The sequence below is a fragment of the Durio zibethinus genome, chromosome 8 (genome assembly GCF_047325235.1).
Source record: "Durio zibethinus cultivar Kanyao isolate XHJ-2024 chromosome 8, ASM4732523v1, whole genome shotgun sequence".
NCBI classification, from domain to species: Eukaryota; Viridiplantae; Streptophyta; class Magnoliopsida; order Malvales; family Malvaceae; genus Durio; species Durio zibethinus.
In genome coordinates this window covers 773114-794139 of record NC_143169.1, presented here as the reverse complement: position 1 = coordinate 794139, position 21026 = coordinate 773114, and the positions used below count along the sequence as shown (strand labels likewise).

The 21026-nt window shown below is 32.9% G+C and overlaps 1 protein-coding gene and 1 pseudogene across 7 annotated transcripts; one reads left to right on the top strand and one right to left on the bottom strand.

Moving 5' to 3' along the window:
• Nucleotides 1-2318: 2318 nt before the first annotated feature.
• Nucleotides 2319-12374, bottom strand: LOC111278402 (dynamin-2A-like; annotated as a pseudogene).
• A 633-nt stretch (nucleotides 12375-13007) lies between these two features.
• LOC111278866 (U3 snoRNP-associated protein-like EMB2271) lies at nucleotides 13008-20339 on the top strand. Of its 7 annotated transcripts, none has more exons than XR_002688812.2 (8): nucleotides 13008-13628; nucleotides 13771-14113; nucleotides 14506-14730; nucleotides 15044-15272; nucleotides 16346-16524; nucleotides 17798-17863; nucleotides 18836-18968; nucleotides 19852-20339. XR_002688812.2 is itself a non-coding variant. In XM_022865565.2 (8 exons), exons 1-7 carry the CDS (start codon nucleotides 13201-13203, stop codon nucleotides 18911-18913), a joined length of 1548 nt encoding a protein of 515 aa, XP_022721300.2. In that variant the 5' UTR covers nucleotides 13015-13200; the 3' UTR covers nucleotides 18914-18923; nucleotides 19740-20339. The 7 variants fall into 7 exon arrangements, 4 of the variants coding, with proteins under 4 accessions (XP_022721300.2, XP_022721301.2, XP_022721302.2 ...); XM_022865565.2 differs by having other exon boundaries at nucleotides 13015-13628; nucleotides 18836-18923; nucleotides 19740-20339; XR_002688811.2 differs by having other exon boundaries at nucleotides 13038-13628; nucleotides 19740-20339.
• Nucleotides 20340-21026: the final 687 nt, after the last annotated feature.

Below are 21026 nucleotides of genomic sequence, written 5' to 3'. Positions count from 1 at the left end.
AAGGATAACAGGTAATTAATTGGTATTATTTTAAACAGGTACTATAAAGGTGCTAATCTTTTCCCATACATAATCGACTCCCAGACTCAAATAAAAAGGAGTTGTTACTAATTTTTTTGGTTAGATGCGATTGACTACATATTAAAATTTATCTTTTTAATAAATTTTAATTAATTTTAAAATTTTATTTAAAAGATAAGTTTTAATATGTAGCCAAAATTTTATTAAAAAGATAAACTTTAATATGTAGCCAATCAAACTTAATCAAAAAAATTGATAGCGACTCCTTTTTATTTTTAAATTCATCTAGTGGTCTTAAAACGATTACGACAACCATTTTAAAGAAAGGGATTATATAGCCAAAATATTCTTATCCACTCACTAGAAGAGGTAAAACTATTATTCATCAGTTGAAAATAGTCATTCATAGCAAAAATATTTTGTCAACAATGTTAGACATATCTATAGAACTGAACTTTTATTTGGTCATAGTGTAAAATCTCCCATTGTAACATTGGTGCCAATATCCTATGGATATTTCCTATTACGATAGTTGTCATTCCATCTTCATTAATGTATTACATAAGATAATAAATGAGATTATCTAATCACATATTTAGATAATCTCATCATTAGGCTAATTAATCTCTCAACTCTAGTTACACATTCCAACGATTATTCTTGAGCTTTTCAAGCAAAGCTTAGAAGCATGAAAGGGAATTAGAGACACCACTAACCATTTCAATACCAATCAAACCACACTCCCATGGTTGAACTCCTGTGATGTGTGCTTGGGTCACGTTTCGATTGTTAACAAATTAACTTTGAGATACTTGCCAAATTATCATTATACTTATTCAAAAAGGTGTATCATTGTCATGAAGCTCATAAAATAAATGTCTTGTAAATAGAATCTTAATGATTTATAATTACGAGATTTCTATTGCATCAAAATATTAATTTTAAATTATTTCTAGTTGAGGCATTATTAAGATAAAATTGTGAGATTAGCATGTGTTATGTTTTACTTTTAACATAAGCAACTGATTTCAAAAATTGAAGTATCTAATTACTTGAATAAATATGTGAGTACATGTTAGGATAATAAGTTCACTTAACCGACAGGATGCTATTTGGAATTAATTTGATTGATTTAGGGACTTAATTGGAGAGAAGAACAAAGAATGAAAATGAAAGGGTAGGAAGGAAATAAACAAAAAGGGAGAACTTGGAAATTTAAGTTTGAATTTGGGATGTATTTATTAGTAAGGTTTATAGAGTAAAAATGGGAGTGTAAATAGAATTCTGTGTAAAAAAGCTGTATAGCTGGTAAATTATTAGTAATGGTCCTATACTTCAAATAATCCTTAGCACAAGACATAATAAATTTTGAAACATTAGTAGGCCATGAGGCAATTACGTAACTTCCACATATGCTAACAACCAATGCCAAATAGTAAGGACCAAGGAATGGGATGTTCAACCCAGTTGTTATGCTTGAACAGATTGAACTTCAGCCAATCATGTAAAGGTAGAGGATTGAAATGATCCAAATAACCACCATGCAGCCAAATGGAACAAAAATTTGGGAATCCTGACAATCTCGCAGAGCATATAGTGTATCCTCACATCCGCGTCACATCTTGGATAACGAATAGTTGGAGAAATTCCTCTTTTGACGCATAACAAGACAAAGAATTCTATTATGTATAACAAGACAAAGAAAATATAAAACACGAGGTGGCATGTTCAATTTCCAGAAACAATTCCAACAAAAGTTAATATTCATTTCCTACACAAGAAGGCTATATGGCGATTTAACTGTAATCTCACCTGTCGGATTTGCATGCCAAATAATCCGATCCTCCCTGGTAATAATAATGGGATACATAAGAGACAATTGATTTTTGACATCCTGGGGAAGAAAAGTCTAATTTTTCCCGATCCCCGCGCTCAGATCACATCAAGAAAATCACTAACAACGTCATTACTGCATTTATCAAGCCGAAATGAAGTACTTCTCCCATTGCCAATCAATTTTGAACAGCCAACTCCGAGTTATTAACTTTTCTTTATTTTAAAAAAATAAATTCTCAATTAATTAAGGAAACCAAACCCAACATATTCCCACGGTAAATTTATAATACTATTTGAATGTTTATCCTTTTTATAAGTTTGAAATAAAATGATACATCAATAATACTACTAAAATTTCTCAATAATGAATTCTTTTTGAAAACGAAGGTTTAGCTGAAATGCAAAGAAATTGTGAGCTTTGAGTACAATTTAGAAAGTAAAAGTAAAAATTCCTCTCTAACTTGTACAAATAAATATTGTAATAAAATGACTGATAATACATTTGTAGTATCTTAAAAAATAGGGAAAAGATTAGCCTCCTAGCAATACACGCTCCCCTCCCAAAATGAAAAAAAAAAATTATAATTGATATAACAAAAATACATCCCAAAAAATCCCATGGTTGTAAACGCCACAAATATCTACATACCTATTCTAATTCTACAGACGCTACTCTATATAATCTGAGCTCGAGAAACGCTTGATGACGAGATCAAATGCCCAACCAAAACGACTGCATGAATGAAAAAGTGATTTAAGTTCTTATATATTCGTAAGATGAATCAGTGTGGCGGTGCCGTGGCAACCGAGTTGGTGTCCTGTGGCTGCTAGAGCTTGAACCTGAACCTGCATCACCATTCTGTGCTGGGTCGCTATACTGACTGCTATGACCGTTGGAACCATATCTAGCTGAGCCAAGAGATCCATTTGCAGCAGCATCAAATGCAGACCTCCAACCATCGCCTGATGCAGGTCCACTTGCCCGTGGGCTGCTTTCTGTATCTCAATCAAATGGGAGAGAAAACCATAGTTGTTCAGGTATAGAGACCAGTAAAATAAAATTTTTACAATACAAAACAAGCATACTACAGTTAAAAATATAAATCAGCATGCATGCAATTCTAGATCATTTGAATGTTCGCCAACGGCCGGGTAACCTGTTAATAAAGTATTAAACTTTTAGTTTCAAACATCGAAGTTCAAATCCTAACAATCTCAAGTAAAAAAAGAGCATAATATCGCAAAAGGCTCTTAAGCTGTAGTGAAATATTCAATGTGGTACTTAAATTTCATAAATCTGTAATATGATATTTAAATTATAAATCTATTAACTATTGTGATACTTAGAAGACTAATTCAATCACATGTCTTCATTAGAAGTTAACAATGTTAGAGGTAAGTGCCACATTAGTTCACAGATTTATAATTCAAGTATCAAAATAAAATTTTTTTAAATTCAGATATGATATTGAAAACATTTCACTATAGTTCAAGAGCCATTTGTGACATTAAGCCAGAAATAAATGAAAGGTTTGCACCAGGCACATAGTACTAACATCTCTACAGACAAATAGGAAATGCGCATGCAACCATCTTTTCAAATAAAGCACAACACTTGTTTGCACAAATAGAATCACAAAAAGGGTACCTGTTGCACTGCCGTTAGACCAGCTGGAGGTAGCAGCTGCTCGATTGTCATGGATGCCAAGTTGCCTTGTAAGTTTTGAAAGAAGAGAGAATTGTTTCTGTTAACGCTCCCTCCTGCGCTTTACATTTTGGTCCTCCATGAGCAGCTCCTCAACCCTGGCATTGCTTATGGCACTAACCACCAAAAGCATAAGAGAAACGTTATTCCCCAAAGAACTGAAATAACAATAAAAAATAAAAATATATCCACAACAAGAAAAAAAGAAAAAAAGAAAGAAATAATGGCTTTCTAACAACAATTAGAAAGAAAGAATTTTGGGGGGTTGATTAGAATTTTTTTTGGCACATGATGAAGAAGTTAAGGATCTAATCAGCTGTTCGGAGGTTGTTTTGGTGCAGCTAAAAATACTAGGTAGAAAATTTAGAGGTTTTCATGTAGAGTTTGATGGTGAAATTATGTGAATTAGGCTGCAGTTTAGGATAAATTCAAGAGTGCTTTAGATTGAAAGAATGATGGAAAGTGGAAAGTGGAAAGTGGAAAGTGGAAAGTGGAAAGTGGAAAGTAAACAATAAGAAGAAAAAAAGATGAGATGTTGGACTCATAAAGTCTCAGCCTCTCAGGGGCTTCAGCCCTAGGGTCAGCATTGCTTCAAATAATCCCAGATGAAGCAGAAGACCTACTGAAATATAAACTTGTTATCTATTGATGAAACAAATTACATGTTAATTTACAGAGTTCAAATTTATGATAACGAAGACTTGCGATCCAATGGGAAGCTACCGAGAATTTCCAGAATGTACAATAAACTCTAAACCTAGATAAGACACTTTCTAGATCTAATTTACAATTTCCCGTAAGTCCTAGAATTACCATAGTGACCTGAAACTGAAAACTAAGGGCAAACAGAGTAAAATAAAACCACAGCCTTCTATTCCATCCAAATATAAAACATGAGAATAATATCTATAGTAACTTAAATAAAGTCCTAAACCGGCCTAACTGAATAATCAGATTCCCTCATGCATAATATTGGTTTGTCTTGACCAGAAAGTCCGTTCACATCAATTATCAATATCAGTTTGGCAAGACGTGCTGTGTATTTGGTAGGAAGGAAAGGCAGAAGCAAATTTCTATTGCCATTTTCACAAAGAAAAAATAAGACAGAAGGGAAGTGATCTTTTTTTTATTTGTTGCTCATACTGAGGGATATCAGATAAAGCTTAACAAGCATAGTTTTTACAGGAAAAGGGTGCAGGGAACATAGATAGCACTGACCTAACAGAGCTATATAACTGAATAAGCATGTCTTCTTTTGCTCTCTCTACTTGGCAAAGAACAATGGCCTGCTTGAAAGAATGATGATTAGAAACAATACATCAGCAAAAACAACAACAAGGTCATTCAAGATAATCAAATGACCTTTAGAACATTAGCAGCAAGGCTGTTAAGAACAGCTTCCACATAACCACGTACTTCTTGGGACATCCACCGAAGCTTTTCTTCAGGATCAGCAGGTCTTCTTGCCATTGTATCTGCAAGGGAAATATGTATAACGTTGAAGATGCATGCTTGATAATCAAAATTTTTACATATAAACCCCATCCCAGCTTTTTGCCGTTCAGCTATGCATTCGCCACCTCCCAAACAACTCTTTTATTTTACGTAGACCTTAGCCTATAAAAAGGATAAAAAAGAATAATGGTAGGAAAAAATTCATTTTCCACTGTAATAAAAAAGTTCCAAAGTTCCAAGTGATTCTTTTTGGAATTTCCTTTGATTTAACTACAGTTATTTTGTACAAAAAAAATTACCTTATGACAGAATTTCTTTCCCAACAAAAACAAAAAGGCCAATTCTTATGCTTGTCAGCCAAACATTTATTCATAGATAAAAGATGGTTAAATCAAATTGAATGACCAAATTAGTCAAAACGAATCTAAACCAAAATACCCCTAATAATCAATAAAGAACTGCAGAAATTCCCAGCACCCGGAACCCAAACATAATCACATCACATGAATGAGATAAAGAAACTAATTGGAATTAACCGATAACTACTCACAAGTGAACCATCAGATAGACTTTGCCTCATACGAGGGCCAGATTCAACCTTCGCTTGACCTCCTTTAGATTCAACAACATTTGTCAACTTTCCTAACCACTCAGCCCTATCTGCAATGCTCTCAGCCTTTAAGATAACTGCACTGTGAGCTGCAGAATAAAATTGAAGCATATAGTGGCATGCAACTTCGTACAAGAATAACAGAGTCAATTTAGGGAAACTTGTAAAACCTTTCAAAACTGTCTTATATGGAATCCTGCTAGTTATCTTGAAAACAAGAGTGGGTCCTTTCCAGAATCTGGTCCATTTGCCTTCTTATCCTTGGAACTTTTTGATGAGCCACCCTCATCATCAGCAACTTCCTCAATGTTGCATTCCTGATGATTAAATAATCAGAAAAACAACCATTGACATAAAGAACAGACCAATTTATTTCAATATGAGCATTGTTATTGGATCACATACATAAATCAGAGTAATATAACAGCTAACAAATTCTCCGGTCCCAATCTTCTCTCTCACACACGTTAGTGTTTTCTTTTTTAAAAGAAAACTGATTTCCTTTTCTAGTTATTTAAAATTTAGCTAACAAAGGTTAGTCCAATTGGTAAGCAGAGTTCCTTCCTTCTTGCATTGTCAACCAGAGTTGGATCCTTGTGGGAAGCACTAAGGAGTAAAATCTTGAATGCACCAAGACAATTTGGGGAAGTATGCCCTTAAAATCACCCATTGATGGGATTAGGCCTAGGCAATGACTAGGGACACTCCGGACAATATTACCAAAAATATTTAATTTAGTTAAATAGTTATATATTAAGAATATTTAGGGTAGCAAAGCAAACGGACAATCCAGACCATATAACCAAAAAACAAACAATAATTTAGTTTAAATAGCTATGTATAAGAATATTTAGGGTAGTCTAGCAGAAGGGGACATGGAATTAATTTCTTTATCCATTTCAAGGATTAAAATAGCATTTGGAAGCTTATGTTTGAAAAGGTAACATGAATTTCACAGTTACCATAAATGAGAATGACAAAGATACCACCTCTTAGACTCTTAAGTGACCAAGTTAGCTTGCTTCAGAAAACAGAAAAAAGGAAATGAATTAAGATATTTGATTCATCTTGGTTCTCAGTGACTCTACGGCTTTGGTTTTATAACTTTGATCAAAAGATCAAACTGAATCAAGGTATTTGATCCAGATCAGTTTTATGTGACTACGGATTTGGTTTTGGAACTTAAATATCTAAAGAACTTGGTTCAACTTCATTTTTTATTATAAAAAAAAAAAGGGAAAAAACACTAAATCTATTATTACATATTAAATGCAACATTAATACATTTCATTTAGATTACTTTGTTAAGGGGAAGCATCCAAGAAGCCCTTAAAATTTGAAAAGCTAAGTAAAAGGGAGCTTATTGGAAGCACCCTTAAACTGAATATTATACTCCCTCTGTTTCGCATTGAATATACGTCTTACTATTTTAGGATATTTCAAAATAATGTCCCAATTCCTAATATGAAAACACTTTTCCAATGTTAACCTCCATAGAAATGCTAACTTTAGGTGGGACTCTTTAGCAAATGATACATTAATACTCGCAAGCTATTCAGATTTAACTCGAATAAAATTTGAATTCGACTCGGTTATTATCGAGTTGAGCCCGAGCTCAAATAACTTAACTTATCGATCAAGCTAAATTCGAGCATTCTTATACCCAATTTGAGTTATTCGCGAGCTTAAATTAAGCTTTTATATATTTAATATATTTAATTATTTTAATTGATAAAATATCTCAAACTCGAGCACAAATAATTGAGCTTTTGTTGAATATAAAAATCGAGCTTATTTTTACATGTTAATCAAACCTAATCGAACAAGCTCGAGTAGCTTAATTTCTATTTCAAGTTGAGTTCGAGCTAAAAAAATAAAACTCGATCAAATTCGAGTCGAGTTTCAAGTCTCAAATTTGGAATCAAGCTCAAGCTTAGTATTATATCAGCTTGAACTTGATCAATTACACCCCTAGGACCCTCCACCGTATATGTCATTTCAAGGGTAAAATTTGTAAAATAAGAAACAAATAATCACATTCCTAAAACACTTTTCCAGTTGAAAAATTGACGTTAGATTTGAAATGAAGGGAGTAATTATAATATTATTATACACTAAACATGGCAAAAAGGATTCGCAGATGCTCTTTCTGAACTATCTTTTTCACAGCTCCATCTCTTCTTTCTTTAATTCTTGATCACTTTCTTCTTCAACTTCTGGGTCTCGATGACCGTTGGTTGTGTGACCATGAAGCTAAGGGTTAGGCATCCTTCGCATCCTCTTCGTCTCTTGCTTTTTTCCATCCTTTCTTTTGTTTTTCCTTCATCAATTATTTCAATTTTTTTTCTTCTTTTAAATCTAGATTAAGACTCAAGAAATTTACTACTAAAAGGCTTATAGCAAATTTGATTTGATCAATAGGGCATTGGTATGAAGATATGACCCTCTACATAAAAACAAAAGTTCACAACAAAAAAAATGAACCACATCTTATGCCTAACACTTGAGTCTAAGTATCATAACTAATCACTTTCCAATCGGGGATATCAATCCCAAGAGGATTAAAGAATAGGTTAGGTCTTTTAGGAGTCTTTACAATACATGTATACCTTCACACCTCAATAATCATTGTTTATTGAGTTAATTACACTTTTGATATTTGAATTTTGGATAAATGTACAAATTGATACTTAAAGAAATAAAATGTATAATTGCAACCTAAACTTTCAAATAATGCACAATTTACATCATGAACTATCAAATTATGTATCATATTAGCCCAAACTCATATTAGCCCAAACTCTAATCTCACTAACCATATTAGCTTATTGTGGAAAAGCGATTCCTAACCAAATTTGATTAGGTGTCATTCATTTAGTATTTTGGTTGTTTCCTAAATAAAAGAGATTTGGTTCATTGATCAAATTCCTATTTGATAGTTTCCATTTATTTTTAGAAGATTTTTAGGTGATTTGTTATTATCTTTAAGATATCATGGGATTTGTCATATTTGATGTTTTAGCTATATATATACTCTTGTACTTTAGAAAGTTTCTTAAGAATTCATAAATAAAATTCTCATAAATTTTTTCATGATATCAGAGCGTTCATCCTAAACCATCAAAATCTATAAATATATATATGTATTTCGGTCTATCTTTCTATCTACGCCATGGCCAACAACACTAACACTCTGCTATCTACTATAGAACCTTCTCATCCCTGTAGAATATACATGAATTGCATATCTAGGATGCAAACACCAAGGACATTGGAAGCAATTTCATTTTTTCTAATCCTGTATCTAGGTTGGTCAACTGTGTCAACAGTGACTTTAATGTATGTTCCATCTAACACACCTAAACAATCATTAAAACCATTTTTATCTATTATCTATTGAATTTTTTTGTATGAGTTCGGGTTTTTTAAACAACCACGTATGCAATTTTAAAATAAAATTCAACACAAAATAGAATTGTTTACTAATTGTCTCTTTAGATCTGGCCATTTGACGTTTCATAATCATATTTTTTTGTATGATAGGCAATAATGTGGAGGAAGCTAGTTACTAGTTTTTCTATTGATATACATCTAGATGACTGTAACCCTCCTCTTCTGTTTTAAGTAAATGACATAATTTTACAAAAGCTCTTCTGTCTATTCTAATATGATCTACATACTGTTTATCACTCTCAAAGACTATTGTGTTTAAGTTTAACTCTCTAATTCATAGGTTATCATAAGATATTCCACTATAAGATAGTTTACATCATTTTCTTACGTTAATATTTAATAAAGTTACAGCAATAAAACATAACAAATGCAACAAAGTCTCCATCTGATTCAATTGCATCATAAGCATATTGGGAGATTTTTTAGAAAGAAAATGACAAAGATAAACTATTTTTTATATTACTTGTGTTGTTTGATATCTCAAGATAGTAAAGTCCATCCTTTTTCTTAGCAAGTCCAATATTTTTATTTGAATTTTGGTCTTAAAATTCACAATAAGAGAGATAAAAAGTCACTTTATAGTTCATATTTTTAGTAAGTTTTTGTATAGATATTAGATAAATAAACAATCCAAGAACGTGAAGAACATTTTTAAGAATAAACGATGAATTAATTTGAATATCTCTGAATCCTGTCACTGTAGTAAGTGAACCATCTACAACAATAATTTTCTTATTACTAGGACACAGGATTTATGTACTAAACTTTTGTGAGGAATGTATCATATGGTTTATGACTCTAGAGTCAATGATCCAAGAACTCGTAATAGGTTTAACCAAGATATTTAATCCACAAGAACTAAAAGCTTTACCTGAACTAGAGACCTTACCCAAAGAACATATTCCAGTAGGCTTTTTAGTTTGTCTAACTTTTTTTGTTCCTAAGACTTCTATAGTACTCTAATGGTTTTAGTTGTTGTTACTTCCTCAAATTGGGTAGTAGGGTTAGATTTTGCTATCTCTAGTATGGTTATTTTTCTCAAGACTGAAACGAGTCTTGATAGTAAAAATTTAACTAGAGACGTTTGTAAGCAATGAAGGCCAAAGAAAAAAGAAAATACTAAAAGATTTAACAAGATTTGGTTATGAAGGTTGAAAATACTTTCTTCCCAAGAAAAGCCTAAAGCTTTAATACTATGTTAAGCATCTAACTTAAAACTAATTGAAAGTAAATGAAGGGGTTCAACTTGAATATAAAATTATAAAATATTAAAAATTTATTAAATATGGGATAACCATGCAGATATTTCTTTAGCCCTCTCTTGCAGTATTAGACAACAATGATGAGCATTTCACTTCTGAATGAAGCAACTCACTTCACCACCCGTTATGTTTTGCAGAAATTTGTCTTCAAATTCACGGCACAGCTCCAATGCAATAGCTCTCGCTCTTTCAGCAGCACTAACCATTTGTTCACCAAGCCTTACTCCTGGACTATTTGCGACTTCCCCTGAAGCCTGACGTGATGAGGAAAGGAAGAATTAGAAACCCCAAAAAAGGTATGAGAATATGATCTATGTTAATATTAACAATAACATATTTAAAAACCAAGTTTAGTTTGAACCTTTCTGTTGAAATCAAATTTAAGTCTTAAAACAAAAATGAAGTGAATTCCATCAATTACACAACAAAGAAATAATATTTTTAAAAAAGGAAACATATAAGACCCAAATTAAAGATGATTCCAGCATATACCAAAAGAGTTGTCTCAATTGGGGCTGTAAAGACTCCAAATGGGTTGTTTTGTCTGATACTATCAACCTGACATATATTTGATAGCTAATAATAGAACAGAACCTTAACGTTGATAATTCACCAGCCAACAGGTGGCCACTCTACTTTGTGAACTCATCTAATAATAAGCTAATGATTTTGCAACAGTCAACTTCACAAAAATTTTCAATTTAGAATCATGCTTAGCTGATTAGGGGTGGTATCAATAGCTTCTATAATACAAGCATGAGCCTTTAAAGACAATATGTCATTTAATGGCAAATAGATGTTGACACAGATTCAGAAAGTAAAAACTTTTAATGTGTCTTGTGGTAATTCTCTCATTAAATCTTGGGAGCTAAAACAAGAACAATTCTACAGCAACCTAGGGTCCATTAACACAACATTTCTACTTTCTACGCAGTATTAGAAAGTAAAATGCACTGACCAAAAAAAATGCAGCAATTTAGTAGACTTTTGTAATTGCATAAACGTAAACCATGGAGCAAAAGAAATTGGGAAAAAGCAAGTACTCAGAAAGGACATTTGGAAGCCTGAGTTTCATTCGGTAACGTATCTGGCCAGCAAGGGCATCTACCAAAGCTACTCTCCCAAGCTTATTTGGGGGGGCTCCAGTCAAAATAGATTTTAGACTTTCACTCTCCGTTCGCCAAGCTGTTTCTAAAGAATTGTCAGTTAAAGCACTTCCAGTTGGAGTTGAAGCTATAGAAACCGACTGACCAATTAGAGCAACCCATTGAATATCAGACGTTTTAGCTAGTCCCTGATTTAACAAGGGAGCCTGAACAGCTGCGAGGGCTTCTGAGTCTGAAGCAGCTTGATCAATTTTAGAAATAATGCCAACAGTTCTGGTTCCTACAATCAATTAAAAACTGGCAGTAAAATTTTTATCTTTTTTTGCCTAGAAAAAGGATTAATTAGAGTGCGCAAGCACTACTGAATTCCCACCCCTCTGAATCATCTTCCTTAATCCTAAGTGCTCTAGATGAAGAAATTTCTGGCGCCTGAGCAGCAGGCACAATGATGAGAAAATAGCATCATTATGTTCAACATACTCGTGAGCTGAAGAGCAAAATAAGAGAAATTATCAGATAACTAACTAAACAAAGCATTTCAAAAGCTGGCAATGTAAATGAAGAATCAAGAAACACAATCAGAGTGTCTAGCTGTTAAAAATTAAAACCAAAGGAAAATAAAATTGAGCAACTCACCAATGAGTCATCCACAATTCTTAGCTCCAATCCAGGTAAATCAATCAATTTTAATGGTGGGGCTGAGTTATGGAAGAAGGGGAAAAACTGTTAAAAAGTTTTATAAAATTTAAAAAAAAAAAAAAAAAAAAACGCACACACACACTTATATATATATATATATATAAGAATGTATCTTAATGCATGGACACATGAGGGAAAAGGAGGCAAAGGGAAGGGAAGGGATGAGATCATTCATGAAATAGGATTCCCCTGTCAGAGAAGATATGAACCCCTAAATGGACATCCATAATACATCAAACCTTCTAATATTTGAGTAATTTGTTTTATGGAATGGGGTAGAATTTTATCCCTGAATCCACGGTTGCCTGTTTAAGGCCTTGCTAGGCGTCCATTAATCTTATATAAAGATTCCCAAGCTTGTAGAACACATCCAACTATCAGCTTCGTTTCTTTCTGTTTAATATTAACCAGAAAAAAATCTTTAAGAAAACAACAACAACAAGGAATAGAATTTGCATGTCCATAAGCCAAGAAATGTGTCTATTTTCCGAGACTTTGCATCATTTTGTAAATTTAGCATCATTTTGTAAATTTAAATTGAACAATTACACAAATTTAAGAAATAATTTATAAAAAGGTCAATCATTCATTTTTACTTAAAAAAATTTAAAAAATAAAGAATTTAATACTTTTAAATAATAACTTTATATTTTGTTTATATATTTATTTAAAATTTAATATTATTTTGTAATTATAATTTTAAATTAAATTAATTAATTAATCCTTGTATTGCACAAACCATAAATTAGTTTGTATCTATGAAAAAAAAAAAGCATGAGATACTACTATTTACTTCTTTATTGACACGTGGAGTTTAAGTAGCATTCCTCTATTTGTATTTGCGGCTTCAGTCCCTATCCAAGTTTTAAGCCGCAACCGAGACCCGACCCATACCTTAGATCACATCACATAACAGAAAAACCCTAGTCTAAAACCCACCGTTTCTCTTCTTGTTTGGATTTTGAAGAAGACAATTTTTTTTTGAAAGAAGAAATCTTTGTTTCTTCTCTCAAAACTCAAAACTCTCCTTTCTGCATCTCTGATTGTTGAACCATGAAGAGCAAGAATGAGAAGAAGAGAGGCTCATCGGCCCCAAAAGGAGGCCCAAAGGGAAACAAATTTTCGATCAACAATGACCCGTTTTTCGAAACGGAGAGCAAGAAGCGGCGGAAAATGGAGTACGAGGATGATGACATTGATTCAGGGGACTCTGAAGAGGAGGCAGAGATTCTGGGGGGTTCTGACGCAAGCGGGGGAGAGGAGATGGTTGAGGAGGATGAGGAGACCCCTGGTGAGATCCGAAAAAGGGTGGCAACGGAGCTTTTGGATAAGATGCGGGCAATAGCAAGAAAAGAAAAAGAAGACAAGGATGGGGATGAGGAAGATGAAGAGGAAGAGGCGAGGGATTCCTTTGTGGCTAAGATTTTACAGCAGCAGCAGCTCGAGGAGAGTGGCAGGGTTAGGCGAGTCGTTGCTTCCAGGTAAAATAAAATAAATAAATCTCACTTATGTATCGAATATCCAATTATCGTTTTAACTGGAAGCATTTAGGAGTGCTTTTGCTTTGTTATATAGCGATTCTTTTTTATTTGATGCTTACGTTGTTGAGTGTGCTCAACTCAGGCTTAAAAAAGCAGAAACTGTTGATGGGTTTAAAGTTTTAGTGAAGCATAGACAATCTGTTACTGCTGTAGCTCTCTCTGATGATGACTCGAAGGGCTTTTCGGCATCCAAAGACGGTACTATTTTACAGTGGGATGTAGAAAGTGGGAAAACTGAAAAGTATAAATGGCCTAGTGAAGATATTCTTAAAAGTCACGGGGCGAAGGATCCACGTGGTCGACTTAAAAAGCATAGTAAAAGTGTTTTTGCGTTGGCTGTTAGTTCTGATGGCCGGTATTTGGCTAGTGGAGGCATGGACCGCCATGTACATCTGTGGGATAATCGTACAAGAAAGCACGAAATGGTAATTCTGTCTTGTTTCTCAAACTTGGCAAATATGCTAGATGAAATTGTATACTTTTTTTTTTTTTTGAAAAAAAGGAATATATTGTTGTCTTAAGTGTAGGCATTAATTATTACATTTTTCAGCTGGGAAAATGAAAGTGAACTGTCAGAGTGTAAAGACATTTAACTAACATATATTGGACCTTCTTTCACTATGAAGGGCCTCTAAGTTATATGTGCCATTTGGTATTTACCTGTTATAAGATTCATGAAAGTTTATTAGCAAGTTGTTCCATTGCTTGTCTTATTTTAGTCTGTCTACTTGGCAACTTAACCTGTTCCTATTTTTCAATAGTGTGATTAAGGAAATGTACAGTTTTCTCAATTTGACCTTTAATTTTTGCACAACAGGCATTCCCAGGTCATCAAAAACCTGTATCATGTTTAAGTTTTAGGCAAGGAACTGCAGATCTTTTTTCTGGATCATTTGATCGAACCGTGAAGTATTGGAATATGGAAGAACAAACTCACATTGACACAATATGTGGTCATGAAAGTGAGGTGTTGACACTTGATTGCCTAAGGAAAGAACGAGTATTGACTGTTGGACGTGATCGGTTTATGATGTTGTTTAAGGTAAACATGATTTAGAAGTTTTAATTCATCATCAAAATAGACAATCATTGACAAAAGTAACAATGAGATGTGGAGTAATTTTTAAAGAGTACATCATGTTGGCATTAAAAGTTTCCTTGCATTTCCATTACAATCAAAATTGGTGGATATCTTTTAATGTGCACATCCTGCAGCCTCTCCTCCCTTATATTCTGAGCATTGTGTTAAACTACTAGTAGCATGTTTGGCATTTAACTGTAGGCTAGAGGGATATCAGCATATTGCTTTTCTTCTCCATATCTGATAGGCATCAGTTCTGCAACATGCTAAATAGGTTCTCGACCAGTCACGCTTGGTTTTTCGTCCTCCACCAGTATCTTTGGAATGCTGTTGCTTTATTAACAATGATGAATTCTTATCTGGCTCGGATGATGGAAGTATTGAACTTTGGAGTGTGTTAAGAAAGAAACCTGTATACATTGTGAAGAATGCTCATACTCAGCTGCCTGCCTGCCAGAATGTTGAACAAAAAGGCACTGGAAAAATCCCTGATAGCCTTCTAGGTAAATAACTAATATTTCAATTAACCATGTTTTTCCTGATTCTGATATTAGAAGTTGGAGGGTTGGCCTCTGGGGATTTGGATGACATTCTTTTAAATACTTGCTTATTGTGCATAATATATATTTATGTTAGCTTTTAATCTGACCATGAATAATGTTGAAGTAATTATTTATGATAGCATGATTGATTAAAGTTTGCTAATCCTGATTTTTTTGTGTATTAATTTCTGTTAATACTATCAATTGGTTTCTTAAAGTTATATTGCTTATGCACACAAATTTATTATATTATTGCTTGCTATCTGATGCCTGATAAAACTGAGAGGTAACCATTGGTTGGCTGCTGAGAATCTCAGTGACATTCTTTCAATTGTGTCTGTTTATGCGCAAATTATCATTTAAGTTTGCTTTTAATCTGACCATGGATAATGTGGATGTAATCATTTTATGATAATATGATTGATTGAAAATTTTTAATCCTGATTTTTTGCGAGTCGTGGTTATTGATTATGTCAATTGGTTCTTATGAAACTTCTGCTTAATTTTTGTGATTTTTTGCAATCTGATCTCTGGAAATACTAAGTGGTGTGCTCTGTCAGGCCGGGCCTAAATCTTTTCAAACCTAAGCCCAAGCCTAGCCTGCCCATAGACATACTTTTATCATTTGAATACTTAAAGATAACTTTTAAATGAATTTTTAAATATTTTTGTGTATATTAGAATTAGATTTAAATAAAATATATTATTTGTTTAATAAAATAATAACTTTGGGATAGGATCAGACTTAAAAAATCTTAGCTTAAGTCTGGCCTGAAGTGGGTTGGGTAGCCCAGCCCTTGGATACCTCTTTTATCAAGTTTTTATTCCTTAAAGATTCTTTCAGTTTTCTCTCTCAGTTTTTCTCTTTTTTTGGTTTTGCTTTTTAATATTCTCCATGTTGAAATGATGGTATGATATTGTTTTGACTCTGGAAAGGAACAACCAAGTTGGGCAGGTTTTAGATGTGATTTTAGCTTCTTTGCAATACTTGTTAGCCTTTTTTGGTTAATTTGCTTCATACCTACACTTTGCAGAAAATGGTGATCACAAAATTGAGGGCTATAATTGTTCATCAGCATATTCCTGGGTCAGTTCAATCACTGTATGTAGAGGCAGTGACCTTGCTGCATCAGGAGCTGGTAATGGTTGCGTTCGATTATGGGCCATTGAGACTGGGAGAAAAGACATACAGCCCTTATATGACATTCCATTGGTAAGTTAAAGCACCTACTCAATGCCTTAGTTAACAGTTTACTACTGTTTTTCATTGCACTTATAGGCAATTGGGTAATCCATTGTGACTGGATCTTTTGCAAAGACTAAATATAGTCACTGAAATAATTATCATTTTCATATCTTTAGTCTCCACACAAATGTATGTCCTTGGGAAATACTAGTATCTGTTGTCACATGCGACAAAACTTGTTATTTTATGTATTTTTAAGTAATATATATTGAATATAGTTGCATATTCTACAAAAAACTAAAATTAATAAAATTCATATTAACTGAAATTTGTATTAATATGTCAAATTCATTCCATGTACAAAATTTATTAGATGAATATAATTTTTTTTTTATTTTTACAGTTAATAAAAAATAATAACTCTGAAGATAATAATATCTAATATAAACTTTATTTCTTTATTTATTATTAAATAAAATCCATTTAATGAAAGTCTTATGATGGAATTGGAATTCTTACCTATAAATTAGATAAATCTTATTTATAATAAAAAAATTTAAAATGGGAAATTAGTAATATAGTGAATAACACTTTCCATTTTGGTCAGTTTAAAAGTTTCTCAACATCCATGCTTTTATATATATTTATAGATTAATTAATTTTTTGCCAAAATTTACAAAAAGAGAATGGTATTTCTTCATTGCTTTTAGCATCAAGGATTGTGCAAATAAGTCCTAAAAATTAAGGCTATGGATAGAATTTGCTTTATATGTCTTGATTAGATGCTCTACATGGTATACACACTAAGTGACTGTTAATTCCTAGCTACGGTATCCTTCCCTTATAGTGCTGGAATTGATCAATGATTAAGCTGTTCTCAAAGTATTACAATTTTGTAAAGAAAATGGTGGAATGCTATTGGAAATGTGGTCAGCTGCAGTCACTTCACTTTAACACTTATCTCATGAGGCATAGATTTAAAACAAGTTACTCTGTCAATTAAATCATTTTCCACCTAGCAGGCTATATTGTATACTGAGGTGTAAAAGCTCAACAAGTAAAAAATGGCTGAGAGAAGACACTTTTGGAAACCTATATCACAAGAATAAGTAGCATGCTGTTGAGAAAGGTTGATAACACTGGTTAATCCCACGGAGTCTCATGTCATTTCATATTTTTCACTTTTCTTTTAGAATACTGGTGAGGTTGAGTCCTTCATATGGTTGCTTCCATATTTGACCTAACCCCTCTCTCCTTATTTCGGTTTCGGTTGCTTACCAACATCCTTTCCACAATACAGGTGGGATTTGTTAATTCCCTGGCTTTTGCGAAATCGGGACAGTTCCTAGTTGCTGGAGTTGGGCAGGTGAATATTTGTCCTTAACATGATCTGGACAAATCTATTGTATTAATGTTTTGTTTTTCTGAATTTGGTACGAGGTGTGCGAATATTGACTTGAATTTTGTCTTATACGAAGTGCATTAAAAACAAAAAACGCTTTTATAATTGCATCCTGATGTGCTGATTCTCAAGGTGGGTCCTAATAAAGAAATTATCTTTTCTATTATCTATTAATGTTCCTGGAAAGGCATCCACATAATGTTTGAAAAAAAAAAATAATTCTTTGGTGTCTATCTGCATCATCTTTCAATTAAATAATGGTTTGCTGCCTCAGTCTTATGTGTATTACATGCATACATTGAAAATTTTCCAAAATTATTTGCTTTTACATTTGTATGTTATGTACGTATATGCACAGCAGTAAGATTGGTTGCAGAGCAGTTCATGCTTAGACGGTATACCACATTTACGTTAAATTTAGAAAATTCCCTTAACAATTCTATCTCTAATGCTGGCTTATTTACCAAAACTTCAAGGATTAACAATCGTAGTGAACCAGGGATCAGTTTGAGCATGGTAAAGGTCTTTGGAACAATTATTTATTTTTTTGTGGCTTAAAAGGGGTGCTACTTCTATTACAGTATTTAAGCTGGGATACTGTGAGACTCTGATATGTATGCTTGATTTTTTTCTTTCTTGGTTGCATGTGTATGACTCTTTTTGGTTCACTGGATAGGAGATGGGGGATAGGCATGGTGGGATTCCAACTCCCATCTTGCATGTCTTCCTAAGCCATCTTTGCCATTAGGCCAAGAAGCGAAGACTGCATGCATGTGTATGTTTCTAAAATCATATGGAAAGTGTGTAATGGACTCGTCCATTATGATTTTAAACTGCATCGGTGATACTGGAACGTTCAATAGCAGATTTCCTTCATCCTTCCTTTTGGTAGTGTCATTGTCAATCTTCTTGATGCCTCCAATACCTTCACTGCAGGAACCACGCTTAGGAAGATGGGGACGCCTTCCGGCTGCACGGAATGGAGTTGCAATTCAGCCGTTGAAGCTCTTGTAAGGAGGACAAGGTTTTGTTCCTCTTCAGTTTTGACTATCATTAGCTGAGAAATTCGGTATAATCATAGTGGTTTATCTTTACAATTGAGTTTTTGTTTTGTTTCATTTTTCTCACCAAATTGGATAGTATATGACTATTGGTTGAGTTAATCATGTATCAAGCTTAATGGCCGCTTGCAACAATTCCTCCCTGCCATTTACAACTTTTTCATTGAAAAATTTTCATTAATTAAGTGATTCCTAAAACTGAATTATCAAATTGTTCATAGGAATTAAAATAATCTAAGAATGGATTAGTAAATTTGATTTATATATATATATATATATATATATTTGGGGATTGGAGATGATTGGAAGAGTTGGAGATAGAAAACCGTGGTGATCTAATTATCAAATTACCAAGGTGATTTGATCATTAATAATCTTATATTACCATGTTTGTTGTAATATTATAAACCAAGAGTTAGTATTTGATTCAGTATAAATTTTTAATTCCACAAGTCGTGTTAAATCTTTTTTAATATAATGGTATGTAAGTGCTTGAAAAAGTTGTTCAAGAAAGTATTCCTGGCGAATGAGTCAGTCATTGAAGAAAGTTTCAAAATTCTCACCAATGCTTGCTCCATTCCTATCCGCCATTGATGTTAGTGTTTGTTTTGCAGAACTAGTTGAGTGAAATTATTGAAAGATTAATGCATGGAGGAAGGGGCTTTATATATGGTTTTGAAAACACCAATTACCAATTGTCATTTGATTTTGTTGGCATTTAAATAACCTTTTAAACGATAGTTCCTCTTCGTCAAAAAAATTTTTTGAATTTTCTTCAGGGTTATGTATTTGGAAACCTCTGCTTTTATTCCATGCTTTGGTTGGTATTCAAGTGGTCTACTGGGAAGGGAATGACATTTACCTAATGGAAAAGGACTGGTGTTGTTGCAGTGATGGCTTCAGCTTATAAGGCAATACCAGATAGACAGACAGAAAGAGCCCAACGGTTAGCCAGCCATTCAGCCTATAAGGCAATACCAGATACGCTGTAACCAATTCTCTATAATCTCTTTCTCGTGTGAAATGTCAGTCTTATTAATGCAAACTGCAAGCACTTTGTACCTTCTTCTGCCCATGAACACGATACTACAAGAGAGGTTTTTTCCCAGGTAGTGGGCTGTGGGAACAAATATCATAGGAGAGCATGGTCTGAGAAGGACTTTGTTTACTTGTAGGTGCTGAGCTGCAGTGAAGAATAGATGAGGTTCTAAACTCTAAAATGGGCCTTAGTATTGGACTTCTTTTTTTTTTTATCTGAAGTCATATTAATGTTAATATTTTTTTATAATCATATATGTCTGGAAGAATAAATGTTTGAAGTGTTAAAATAAGCTTTTGGATGAAAAACATAAAGAGGAGTCAGTTGCTCTTTGACGAGAGTTGATTGCTTGATGTCAAAATGCATTTTATTAAGAATTTGGCCTTTGGCAGCCCAAAATTATTTTTCCTCCTGTTTGAAAATATAACTAGTGAAGTTGACAATCCATTTCGGGCATTCGATTGTTCTTCTTGAAAATTTGAAATATATGTTCGCTAGACATGGTGTTTCATCCTAGTTATAAACAAATAATATAAAAAAAAATATTGCCTAAGATTGAATAAAAAAATAATAAAATGAATTGCAGATAAGAAAATAGCATGAAAACAATATAAAAAAAAGCATATAAACCTTTTTCATTAATCAACATCATTTTTGTATTAACACATTGTTTGGTCTTATAATTATAAATATTTTACAATTGATAAACACAAATTATGGTAATCCAATCATCTGTTGAAAAGATAATCATCAATCTTGGTATAGTTTAATTTGTTAATAGCCAAATTTAAACTTTAAAAAAAAAAAAGGAATCATGGTAAAAATTAAAAAAAAAATCTAAAAATGCAAACACCAAAAATACAACAATTGACTAATAAATAAATTTAAAATGCAAAAAAAAAGTCACATATCATGATTAAAAAAAATTAAAAATTATAAAAATAAAAGCATAATAATAAACAAACATATGATTAGTAATTGGTTAATAGCTAAGTTTAAACTGCAAAAAAGGATCAAGATAAAAAAT

What these genes read in the sequence shown, in the direction of transcription:
- LOC111278866 (XM_022865565.2), top strand. Translation starts at nt 13,201, where the DNA reads ATGAAGAGCAAGAATGAGAAGAAGAGAGGCTCATCGGCCCCAAAAGGA. An exon ending in AGGCGAGTCGTTGCTTCCAG is followed by an intron (nt 13,629 to 13,770) that starts GTAAAATAAAAT and finishes TGCTCAACTCAG; the next exon opens with GCTTAAAAAAGCAGAAACTG. An exon ending in GTACAAGAAAGCACGAAATG is followed by an intron (nt 14,114 to 14,505) that starts GTAATTCTGTCT and finishes TTTGCACAACAG; the next exon opens with GCATTCCCAGGTCATCAAAA.